The sequence below is a fragment of the Cheilinus undulatus genome, linkage group 1 (genome assembly GCF_018320785.1).
Source record: "Cheilinus undulatus linkage group 1, ASM1832078v1, whole genome shotgun sequence".
NCBI lineage: Eukaryota > Metazoa > Chordata > Actinopteri > Labriformes > Labridae > Cheilinus > Cheilinus undulatus.
Genome location: NC_054865.1, coordinates 4,791,575 through 4,805,070, shown reverse-complemented (window position 1 = coordinate 4,805,070; position 13,496 = coordinate 4,791,575). Strand labels below are relative to the sequence as shown.

The 13,496-nt window shown below is 35.2% G+C and overlaps 1 protein-coding gene across 5 annotated transcripts in view; it reads right to left on the bottom strand.

Moving 5' to 3' along the window:
- Positions 1-13,496, bottom strand: part of LOC121517907 (NACHT, LRR and PYD domains-containing protein 12-like) — a 53,985-nt gene that overhangs the window by 30,231 nt on the left and 10,258 nt on the right. For 2 of the 5 annotated variants that reach the window (XM_041800052.1, XM_041800130.1), the window contains exons 2-3: positions 12,579-12,686; positions 60-167 (exon numbers count right to left, since the gene is read on the bottom strand). In XM_041800052.1, the coding sequence (XP_041655986.1) occupies positions 60-167; positions 12,579-12,686 (216 nt within the window). Of the gene's footprint in view, positions 1-59; positions 168-8,087; positions 8,253-12,578; positions 12,687-13,496 lie in introns of those variants that run through there. The other 3 variants (XM_041800294.1, XM_041800211.1, XM_041800450.1) reach the window with 3 other exon arrangements.

Genomic DNA, 13,496 nt, shown 5'->3' with positions numbered 1-13,496 from the left:
TTGGGAGATATGTTTATATAAAGTTGTTTCTAAAGAGTTTCTCTTTTATATTTTCTTACCTTCCATCAGCAGGTTGTTTGAAGTTAATCAAGTAACCTTTAGACTGATCACTCTTCATGGACACACAGCTGGGTTCAGTAGAGTATGACCTCTGCTCCATCCTGATACTGAAAAACAACAAGATATGTTTACCAAAACATATTATTATCTAGAAATATATTTATACAGACAAAGGTTTACCTATAGATATTATCATCTAGAAATATATTTATATAGAGATAGGTTTACCTATAGATATTATCATCTAGAAATATATTTATATAGAGATAGGTTTACCTATAGATATTATCATCTAGAAATATATTTATATAGAGATAGGTTTACCTATAGATATTATCATCTAGAAATATATTTATACAGACAAAGGTTTACCTATAGATATTATCATCTAGAAATATATTTATATAGAGATAGGTTTACCTATTATCATCTAGAAATATATTTATATAGACAAAGGTTTACCTATAGATATTATCATCTAGAAATATATTTATACAGACAAAGGTTTACCTATAGATATTATCATCTAGAAATATATTTATATAGAGATAGGTTTACCTATAGATATTAACATTTAGAAATATATTTATATAGAGATAGGTTTACCTATAGATATTATCATCTAGAAATATATTTATATAGAGATAGGTTTACCTATAGATATTATCATCTAGAAATATATTTATATAGAGATAGGTTTACCTATAGATATTATCATCTAGAAATATATTTATATAGAGATAGGTTTACCTATAGATATTATCATCTAGAAATATATTTATATAGAGATAGGTTTACCTATAGATATTATCATCTAGAAATATATTTATACAGACAAAGGTTTACCTATAGATATTATCATCTAGAAATATATTTATATAGAGATAGGTTTACCTATTATCATCTAGAAATATATTTATATAGACAAAGGTTTACCTATAGATATTATCATCTAGAAATATATTTATACAGACAAAGGTTTACCTATAGATATTATCATCTAGAAATATATTTATATAGAGATAGGTTTACCTATAGATATTAACATTTAGAAATATATTTATATAGAGATAGGTTTACCTATAGATATTAACATTTAGAAATATATTTATATAGAGATAGGTTTACCTATAGATATTATTATCTAGAAATATATTTATATAGAGATAGGTTTACCTATAGATATTAACATTTAGAAATATATTTATATAGAGATAGGTTTACCTATAGATATTATCATCTAGAAATATATTTATACAGACAAAGGTTTACCTATAGATATTATCATCTAGAAATATATTTATACAGACAAAGGTTTACCTATAGATATTATCATCTAGAAATATATTTATATAGAGATAGGTTTACCTATAGATATTATCATCTAGAAATATATTTATATAGAGATAGGTTTACCTATAGATATTATCATCTAGAAATATATTTATACAGACAAAGGTTTACCTATAGATATCATCATCTAGAAATATATTTATATAGAGATAGGTTTACCTATAGATATTATCATTTAGAAATATATTTATACAGACAAAGGTTTACCTATAGATATCATCATCTAGAAATATATTTATATAGAGATAGGTTTACCTATAGATATTATTATCTAGAAATATATTTATATAGAGATAGGTTTACCTATAGATATTAACATTTAGAAATATATTTATATAGAGATAGGTTTACCTATAGATATTATCATCTAGAAATATATTTATATAGAGATAGGTTTACCTATAGATATTAACATTTAGAAATATATTTATATAGAGATAGGTTTACCTACAGATATTATCATCTAGAAATATATTTATGTAGAGATAGGTTTACCTATAGATATTATTATCTAGAAATATATTTATATAGAGATAGGTTTAAATAGAGTTGATATGATTGTACAGAAATATGATTATATTGAGATCACATGTTAATATTGAAAGGATATGTTCATACGTATTTTATTTAATCAAAATATGTTTAATTATACAGATATATTTGTACAGAGAAAATATACTTTTATAAAGTTGTTTTTTATTTCAAAATGACATGTGTATATAAACTTAGCACATAAAGTGATGAAATTTGTGTTTAGTAGATTATTTCTTTGTTGTAACAATGCTTCTTGGCTATAAATCCCATGGTGCCATACTTACTAATGTGGCACCATTTAAAAGGGAAATTTACAGGCCTTCAATGGTGTAAGATTTATTGCCAAGAAGCATTGTTACAACAAAGAAATGTTTGTGTCTTTTTGTACTAAGTTTAGAAATATTTTTATATAGAGAGGATATGGAGATATGTTTATATAGGCTGTGTCTGAAACCCATCACTCACTACCCTCTAACCTCTGTACAGTGAGCAGCAAAGAGTGGACGACTTTAAACAACAATGATTTCAGACACTACAGCGGCCGTGGGTGATGGTGTCATTGCCGTCTCACAATTAAAGCAACAACGGCTCATAGATTTCCATGACAACTGCTGAGGATTGAAATTAACGGTAGAATTTCACTGAAAACTGATACCAAGCGTAATTTTTTTTTTTTTTTCACAAAAAAAAGAGATAACTAATAGATAAAAATGTTTTGGTGACTTTAGTGGCAAAACTGGAGGGATCGACCAGGGGTGTAGGGATGGAGCAGGTCTTAGGATATAATCAGGCACCTGGCTATGAAGGGCTCTATGGACATCAACAAGGATCTTGAAATAAATCTGGAGGTTGATTGGGAGCCAATGTAAGGAAATAAAATTGGAGTGACTTGAGCTGTCCTAGTGGACCTGGTCAGCAATCTTCCAAGAGCATTTTGAACCATTTGCAACTGATTAAAGGGGGATTTTTTCAAGCAGGTAAAAAATGAATTACAGTAGTCAAGCTGGGAAAATATAAAAGCATGAATGAGCATTTCTAACTCAGCTTGAGACCCAGCAGACTTCAGTTTGAAGATGTTTCTCACATGAAGAAACAAGAACCAGAGACTTGACGTTTTGGTCAAAAAAGTTCAAATAATCAAATGTCACCCTGAGATTTTTACATTTTTTTCTTAAAGAGATAGACAGAGATCCAAAACATTTCTCAACATGAGAGACAATGAGGAGGATCTCAGTTTAATCAGTATTTAACCAGAGATAATTATCATTCATCCAACCCTTAATGGTGGTCAAACAGTCAAGCAACATGATTTTATCAGGTTCAGTGGGACTAAAAGATATCAACAGTTGGCGATCATATCAGGTCTCTCAAAACTTCCTGTCCGGCCCCCAGAAGATCATCAAACTCAGAGAAGAAGGAAAAGAAGATGTTGTGGTTTTACAAGCATCTTTTGGCTTTAAATGTCTGCAGCTGTTAAATCCACCCCAAAACAATTATATTCAAACCGTTTTAGAACATTTGATCTGTTTTAACAGAAATTCACTAGTTAGCAATTATAAGTCAATATTTAAAAAACATCAGTTGCAAAAATGTCCGGATAAGGTGGTTAGAGAGTGGCAAAAAAAGGACAAAACTTGGCAGGAAAAGTGGTGGAAAGATGCAAAATGTGTCAAAAATCGGTGAAGAGGGAAACGGGTTTTTAAAAAAAAAAATAGGTTAAAAGTGGCAAAAATGGATATAAGAGTGGCACAAAGGGGATAAAACATGCACGAAAACGGGTTTAAATGGGTTGAAGAATGGCACAAAGGGGCAAAACATATCAAAAATGGGTTAAAAGTAGGGCTGAACAATTCAGGCAAATAATCTAATTGCATTTTTTTTTTTACCCAATATTGCGATTGCGATTTAATATGCGATTCATTCTTGAGTTCCTCATGCCATGCATTTTACAACAAAAACAAGCAATAATTTATTCTTTACCATGTAACACAATATTCAGTTAGACCAGGCAGAACAATTTTTTAAAAATATCTAAATGTGATGGGGTTTTTTACTCATTTTGCAAATTTGATGTGAACTGTTGTATTAAATGGAATGACATTTTTAATATAATTCTCCTATTTAATAAGAAAAAAAATACAAAAATGAAGAAAATTGGATTTTTTTGGACTCTATTCTAAAATTATGACACTGGAATGATTACATGATATGTCATGCATAACATCTCTGCTGCAAAAAAAGTTCAAAACTGGTATTTAGACAAAAATTTCAGGTTAAAGAAATATTGCACCTTCTGCGATTTGAAAATTGCAGCAGGCCATATTGCGATTTAATCTAATTTGCGATTAATTATCCAGCCCTAGTTAAAAGTGGCAAAAATGGATAAGAGTGGCACAAAGGGGATAAAACATGCAGGAAAACGGGTTTAAATGGGTTGAAGAACGGCAAATAGGGGCAAAACGTATCAAAAATGGGTTCAAAGTGGCAAAATGTAGCAAAGGTAGCCTGGCAAAGTCGTGAAAAGGGGTTAAAAAGTGTAAAACAAAAAAAGAGTTAATTTTCACATTCACTATCTTAAATTGAAGTCTATGATTAATCTAGTTCTCTAGAACTCCCAGGATCATCTGCTGGCAGAGCTGTGTGAGCATGACAGCGGAGTTTGAGCAGGAAGGTTAATAGGCCTGTCAGCGCCAGTGAGGGGAATCGTGGAGAAAACACGGACATAAATGATCCTCCTCTAAGTTACTCACTGTTTTAGAACAATCAGAAGATGACCAGCTGCTTTTCTATCAGGACAAATGATCACACTGAAACCACTCTGTGCTCTCTGAGACACAGGACGGACCGCCTTTGCCCATAACCAGATCTGTCCAGGGACGTAATTTGGGGGGGGGGGACATGTCCCCTGCACTTTTTAAAAAGGCAGTTTTGGTCCCCTGCAGTTTTTACCATCCAAAAACAATGTTACGCTATATTCAATGGAGACAGGTTGAGCACTAGGACCAAGCGGAAAACAGCTGCTCAAGCTGAAGCCTGTTTCTCTTTAGACCGCCCACTGGCCCACAAGCTCATCGATTGGCTCTGCCGTTTCTTGCTAACGTGTGATTGGCCCTCCTCTCTGTCACTCCATCTGGTTGTAAACAGCGCCTGGACTATAGCACATGAGCACACCGGCGTTTAGCTAGTTGGCCATGAGTCCACGTTCATCTGCCACTGTAAGTTGTTAACATGTTGGGCATTTGTTCTGCCTGGGTCACGTCAGCTAGACGGATTTTAATATCAGAGGTTTCGTTTACATTAACACTGAATGTGTGTCTGTGTGTGCGTGCATGTGAATGTATGTTTGCTAATTAGGCGCAGCCAGGTGGCAAGATGTCGAAAAAAAGAAAACTGGATATAAGAGACTTCTTTAGAAGTCAAAGTGTAAGTTACTCAGAGGAACACATTACACCACAAACTCCTTCCCCTCATTCATCAGAAACTCAGACTCTCTCCCCTCCTATTATTATTATTAGTAGTAATAGTATTACTTGAATTTTTTTTTAATATTCTATTATTTAACTTTATGATAAACGTATGTATTGCAATTTATATGTTCATATTATGTAATTGTTTTATTCTTGTAAGGTGTCTGAGTTTTATTGAAAGAGCTGACAAATAAAATATTATTATTATTATTATTATTGTAGAGCCTCAACAACACAGAGATTTTAAAAAAGCGTACATTTAAAGCCAAAGAGATACAGTTTTTGATTTTTTTTTTCATGTATTATTTGTGTTTTGAAAGGCAGCCACTGTTTAAAAACACTAACAATGAAAGTTTGTGGGAAAAATAAAATAAAACCTTGGATTATAAATGTGATTTTATACATCCATATTGTTTGTGAATAAATTAGACATAATAATTGAGAAACTGAGATTTTTCTTCAGACTATACAATCAAAATCAATGATTGTTGCATCCCAAATTGTCCCACTGTTCATATGTCATCCATCAATATTTTTTTGTCAGGTGACAGATAATAGAAATGCAGAAGAAGATACAGGAGGAGGTAGAGGAGGAGATACAGGAGGAGGTAGAGCAAGAGAGGCTGGAGGAGGTAGAGGAGGAGAGACTGGAGGAGATGGAGGAGGAGATACAGGAGGAGGTAGAGCAAGAGAGGCTGGAGGAGGTAGAGGAGGAGAGACTGGAGGAGATGGAGGAGGAGGTAGAGGAGGAGATACAGGAGGAGGTAGAGCAAGAGAGGCTGGAGGAGGTAGAGGAGGAGATACAGGAGGAGGTAGAGCAAGAGAGGCTGGAGGAGGTAGAGGAGGAGAGACTGGAGGAGATGGAGGAGGAGGTAGAGGAGGAGATACAGGAGGCTCACAGGTGAGGTTGAAAGAATAAAGATATGTTAGTCATGAGATTGAGCATTGTGACAAATGTTAGAGTGATGATAATCTTATTTTTATATCTTATTATAGCTTATTATAGCTTATTTTTACTCAAAAATTAGGTATAATTTTATGTAAATGAGGCCTATTGACCATACCCCCGTACTCAAACCAGTTGTGTCCCCCCCACCTCTGAAATCAAAATTTATCCATGGATCGGTCTGTCAATTATAATAACTTTACATAATAGAACTTTAACTTATAGCTTTATAATGCGGGACAGTGGCTCAGTATGTGTGAAAAGTAATGAAAATGCGGGACTATCCCACACAAACATCTGGTCACCCTAGAGCTAGATGCAAAATGTGTCAAAAATCGGTGAAGAGGGAAACGGGTTTTTTAAAAAAAAAATAGGTTAAAAGTGGCAAAAATGGATATAAGAGTGGCACAAAGGGGATAAAACATGCACGAAAACGGGTTTAAATGGGTTGAAGAATGGCACAAAGGGGCAAAACATCAAAAATGGGTTAAAAGTAGGGCTGAACAATTCAGGCAAATAATCTAATTGCATTTTTTTTTTACCCAATATTGCGATTGCGATTTAATATGCGATTCATTCTTGAGTTCCTCATGCCATGCATTTTACAACAAAAACAAGCAATAATTTATTCTTTACCATGTAACACAATATTCAGTTAGACCAGGCAGAACAATTTTTTAAAAATATCTAAATGTGATGGGGTTTTTTACTCATTTTGCAAATTTGATGTGAACTATTGTATTAAATGGAATGACATTTTTAATATAATTCTCCTATTTAATAAGAAAAAAAATACAAAAATGAATAAAATTGGATTTTTTTGGACACTATTCTAAAATTATGACACTGGAATGATTACATGATATGTCATGCATAACATCTCTGCTGCAAAAAAAGTTCAAAACTGGTATTTAGACAAAAATTTCAGGTTAATGAAATATTGCACCTTCTGCGATTTGAAAATTGCAGCAGGCCATATTGCGATTTAATCTAATTTGCGATTAATTGTCCAGCCCTAGTTAAAAGTGGCAAAAATGGATAAGAGTGGCACAAAGGGGATAAAACATGCAGGAAAACGGGTTTAAATGGGTTGAAGAACAGCAAATAGGGGCAAAACGTATCAAAAATGGGTTCAAAGTGGCAAAATGTAGCAAAGGTTGCCTGGCAAAGTCGTGAAAAGGGGTTAAAAAGTGTAAAACAAAAAAAGAGTTAATTTTCACATTCACTATCTTAAATTGAAGTCTATGATTAATCTAGTTCTCTAGAACTCCCAGGATCATCTGCTGGCAGAGCTGTGTGAGCATGACAGCGGAGTTTGAGCAGGAAGGTTAATAGGCCTGTCAGCGCCAGTGAGGGGAATCGTGGAGAAAACACGGACATAAATGATCCTCCTCTAAGTTACTCACTGTTTTAGAACAATCAGAAGATGACCAGCTGCTTTTCTATCAGGACAAATGATCACACTGAAACCACTCTGTGCTCTCTGAGACACAGGACGGACCGCCTTTGCCCATAACCAGATCTGTCTGTCAATTTAAATAACTTTACATAATAGAACTTTAACTTATAGCTTTATAATGCGGGACAGTGGCTCAGTATGTGTGAAAAGTAATGAAAATGCGGGACTATCCCACACAAACATCTGGTCACCCTAGAGCTAGGTCTCAGATAGAGCCGTTTATCCTGGTCTGATAAAATCATGTTAGTTTTAGTGTGAATGGCCTTACCTGGCCTTCCTCTGTCCCCCAGAGCTCCGTCAGACCGCGCTACCGTCCCACACACATGATACTGATCCAGATTAGTCTGGTTTCCAGTAGAACCAGACTTTTCTGACCGCTCCCAGACTTGTCTGTACAAAAACGAAAGTAACTTCTAGCGGGGGAGGGGAGGGTCCTCCACTCATCTGCTGCTGCATTCACTGGTAGTCGGACATTTCACATCCCGGAAATGTCTGATATGTCCCAACTTCTCTCTGAATTCTCTCTCTCTCAAATTTGTTGTGTGTTCGTTATTACGAGGAATGTAGGGGAAAAAGAAAGACAGCAGGACTCTGGCATTAACTTCACTCAGCTTGTTTACTACTCTCTTCTTCATGGAATACACACACTGAGCAAGGGCTGAACAGCGACACCTAGCGTTGTGGAATAGTAACTGAATACACAACAAAATTCAAATGTGTTTCATCCAGTAGTTCGTATCTGCAGGCTCACAGGCAGTGGTAGTCTCCGTGTTTTTATCACAGCTTTGATGGATACAAACCTGAAGTTCACTTGAAGAACTTTTCCATGTTGTAAGTGTTTTATGTTCATCTGAAGCTCTTTTATGCCTGTTTAGTTGTGTTAACATTATGACTGCTTGCTAAGTACAGACCAAAGACGACTCTCTTCTTAACCCCTTTTCACTACATTGCCGGGTTATTTTTGCTGCTTATTTTAGCTAACACTAGGATAACCTAGCCTAACGCTGCTTGTGAAGTACAGACTAAAAATATTTTCTACAGACTCTCTGATACCTTTATTATTTAATTCTTGTTTTAGTTTAACAAGTTTTAATAGTACTAACTTTATTTCTTAATAGGAACACCTAATTCTGAAGGCCGTTTTATACTGCACACATGTTCCCTAACGTGTTGGTAGAGATTCAGTGCTCCAGAGAGAACGTGTTCCCAGACCTTAAAGTCTTCCAGTATCCATCTCTGGAAGAGCCACCGTTTAAGATCATGTCCCTGGATTACTACTCACAAAGCTCAGCCCACAGAAATGATCTTGTTCTTTTTAGGGCCTATAAGCTCTGAGCGCGGTTGGCGAAGCTTCTATCATATCTGTATGTGTTATTTTTCAGTCAGAAGAATCTCTAATTGGAGGCTTTAACACACTCAAAACTCTCGAACTTTACAGAAAATTGTCCACCAGTGGAAAATGTATTCTGGTGGAATCGTGTGAACCCATCAAACAGGGGCTCAGAATGTGAGATAGGGGACTGGATAAGAGCTACGGGCATTAAAATTGGTACACATATGTGTCATATTTGTGAAAAGAACAACATGACAGTTAATTATTTTCTGCAAGACTAATACTCTATAATCAAAAACCCATCTCTTTCTTTAAATACTTGAACATAAAATTCTCTTAACATAAATGACCTAAAAATACAAAACTTTAATACAAAATAACCTCTTCCATTAAAATGAAATGCAATTATAAACTGTGGAGAAACTAATAAAATCTCAGAAAAAAACACCATCAAAAACAAAATGGCGAATTGCCTTGTATGATTTATTGTTATATGAACATTATCATTGAAAAAGATGCAAATAATCACCATTTCAGGTGGCCTCACCGTTTTGTTTTACTTAATGGTGTTTTCAGTTATTTTAACAAAAAAAAAAACAAAGGAAAATGTGATTTTACTACCAATACTCCACTGCTCACTGTCTCCCTCTTGTAGCCCCACATGCAGGTCTAATTTATGTCTAAAAATGTAGACTCACAGCTGATGGCATTAGATCTGTGGTAAAAAAAAAAAAAATACATATATAAGGCTATATGGTTGTTGATATTTAATCTTCTGATTTCCAGAAAATGTAAACATTTCTGTGATGGGATTGAGAGCAGTCACCCAGTCTGCAGGCACTACAAATGATCTCTGTTACTGCAGAGCAGAGGGTGAGAGTCCCAAACTACTGACCAAACATTATATTTCAGAGATAGCTGATGCTTTTTAAACCATCAAAATCGTTCTGAAATAAATACAGACCATAGACTTTTTTTAAATTTCAGAACGATTTTTTATTCTTCAATGTTTTTTCTCCGTAATAATCGATTAATTTAACACACAGCTGCTCACCTCCTTCCTCAGGGGCTTTCTTGGGCTTGTCCAGGTGGGGCAGGGGGGACTGACTGACTGATAGATGGCTGCTGCTGCTCTTGACGTGTCTGTTCAGAACATGCGTCATTTTTTGACTTATGAATATGAGCAGAGCAGCTTTCCAAACGTTTGCCAGCATTAATCATTTAACTAAAACAACAGTGAAATGTATAATTCCAGTTTTCTTCAGAAATAGGAGCTAATATGTGGAGAAAGTGTGATTAAACAAGAGCTCAGGGAGGTCCATCATGCTAAAACGTTAGCAAATGGGATGTTGCTGGTGTTTTGTAAGTCTGTAAGCAGCAAGCTAAAGCTAGTAAAATGAACAGCATCAGTGGGAAGAGTGTGGAGAGCTTTATACCCGGAGCCAGGGGTGTAAAAGGGGTGATTTACAGTGTGGCAAAAGACATCTCAGAAGAAGAGCTCAAGGCCAACTTAAAGGGAGGAAGAGTGACTAAAGCAACTCACATGGGGAAAAGTTTCAGAGAGGGACGAGGAAGCTCAGCTGTGTTGCTGACGTTTCAGGGGAAAGAGCTACCAGAGAAGGTTATGCTGGGTTACCTGTGCTTCACAGTTAAAGCACATGAAAGACCACCTTTGAGATGTTTCAGATGTCAGCGGTTTGGCCATGTTGCTGCAGTGTGCAGGGGAAAACGCAGATGTGGGAAGTGTGGGGAGGATCACTACATTAAAGAGTGTAATGGTCCTGTCAAGTGTTGCAACTGTGGTGGAAGTCACATGGTAGGGTTTCGGGGATGCCCTCACCATGAAAGGGCTGAGTTAGTGCAGAAGGTTAGGGATGAGAACAAGATCTCATATGCAGAGGCTACTTTACAGAACTACAACTACACCCTGGAAGAGCTTGGAGGTGCTGACCCCCATCCTGACCACATCACACTTGACTGTAAACCGCCCCAACGTCTGCTGGAGCTCCCTGGCTGAGGATCTAACAGAACCATGTCATCTGCAACAAGTAGAGATGACTCTGAGTCCCCCAAACCAGAATGTGTCTGATTTTGATTTAAGAAAAAGGGATCCATCACCCTGATCTGTAGGGATGAGTACTGAAATCTGGTACCAGCATGGCACCAGTTCCTGCCAGTCCAAATGAAAGGCACTAAATACCTAATGGTATTAACATACAGGGTTTTTTTGTCCTGGCTCAATCTGAGGCGGAGGTAGTACCATTCTGATCACATTCACTCTGACCTTTCTAGGAGGTTCCAGAGGCGTGCTCTCCAGGGAGACAATGTTGTACATTTTAAAAATAATGAGATCAATCTATTTCCTGAGGGGAGCATCCCTAAATTCCCCAGACCTTGTCAACAATCTTTTGTCTACAGTGTAAATAAACTCATTAGCTTTTATATTGTTATAACAGTAATTCTAAACAGGGAACATCTATTATTTCAATAACATGGTCTAAATGTGAGAGTTATGCTGTTGTAGAGGCTTAGCCAACCCTTTAAGCCCATGAGGCTCTGCAGCTGGGCTTAAATAACTGACCTACTGATAAATTTTACCGTGTCTGATGAAAGAGTCTGAGACTAATTGTAAGTTTTAACACTGCTCATTCATTGCTCCCTCACTATAGCATGTCTTTAAACTGTAATTGTCATTCAAACATTTCACCAACACAAGGTAAACAACTGTTTACCTTCAGGTGAAACACCTGTCCAGACAAAGATCTGTTCCTGTTTATAGAAACTAGCCCTCATTGGCTCATACAGCTGTCTTATATTAGACAGCATTAAAATGAATTATTTCTAAAAGAACACAAGATTTATTTAGAATCAGTTAGTTTTCATAAGGCCCTCTAAGTTCACTGCCTGTAGGCCCCTGTTTGCTGCTTTGTAGTGGCATTTTAGCAGCTGCTCTATTAATCTGATGAATTTGTCCATCAGAAACCTTCCTCATTTTGCCTTTATCTGCAGGAACCCGTCTGTGCTCTGAATCAGCCACAAATTTCTTCACAGTATGATGATCATGCTTAATTTTTCATGAAATATCTAATTTTTTTCCTTCTCCAAGGTTTCACCAGCAGAGATCCTTTTTCTTTCCCATATTGCTGAAACCTGTGGCCTGCTTAATAATGTGGAACATCCTTCTTCAGTAGGCTCACCTTGCAAACTAATTATCACAGGTGTCTGAGACTGATTTCAGCAATCCAAAGAGCCCTGAGACACAATATCATCCATGATTTTAACTGAAAAACAAAAAATTGAATGTTTGTGACACTTACGTCCAATTTGCATAATAATTTGGGACGCTGTTTATATAGAGATAGGTTTATTGGGAGATATGTTTATATAAAGTTGTTTCTAAAGAGTTTCTCTTTTATATTTTCTTACCTTCCATCAGCAGGTTGTTTGAAGTTAATCAAGTAACCTTTAGACTGATCACTCTTCATGGACACACAGCTGGGTTCAGGAGAGTCTGACCTCTGCTCCATCCTGATACTGAAAAACAACAAGATATGTTTACCAAAACATATTATTATCTAGAAATATATTTATATAGAGATAGGTTTACCTATAGATATTATCATCTAGAAATATATTTATATAGAGATAGGTTTACCTATAGATATTATCATTTAGAAATATATTTATATAGAGATAGGTTTACCTATAGATATTATTATCTAGAAATATATTTATATAGAGATAGGTTTACCTATAGATATTAACATTTAGAAATATATTTATATAGAGATAGGTTTACCTATAGATATTATTATCTAGAAATATATTTATATAGATAGGTTTAAATAGAGTTGATATGATTGTACAGAAATATGATTATATTGAGATCACATGTTAATATTGAAAGGATATGTTCATTAGTATTTTATTTAATCAAAATATGTTTAATTATACAGATATATTTGTATAGAGAAAATACACTTTTATATAGTTGTTTTTTATTTCAAAATGACATGTTTATATAAACGTAGCACATAAAGTGATGAAATTTGTGTTTAGTAGATTATTTCTTTGTTGTAACAATGCTTCTTGGCTATAAATCCCATGGTGCCATACTTACTAATGTGGCACCATTTAAAAGGGAAATTTACAGGCCTTCAATGGTGTAAGATTTATTGCCAAGAAGCATTGTTACAACAAAGAAATGTTTGTGTCTTTTTGTACTAAGTTTAGAAATATTTTTATATAGAGAGGATATGGAGATATGTTTATATAGGCTGTGTCTGAAACCCATCACTCACTACCCTCTAACCTCTGTACAGTGAGCAGCAAAGAGTGGACGAC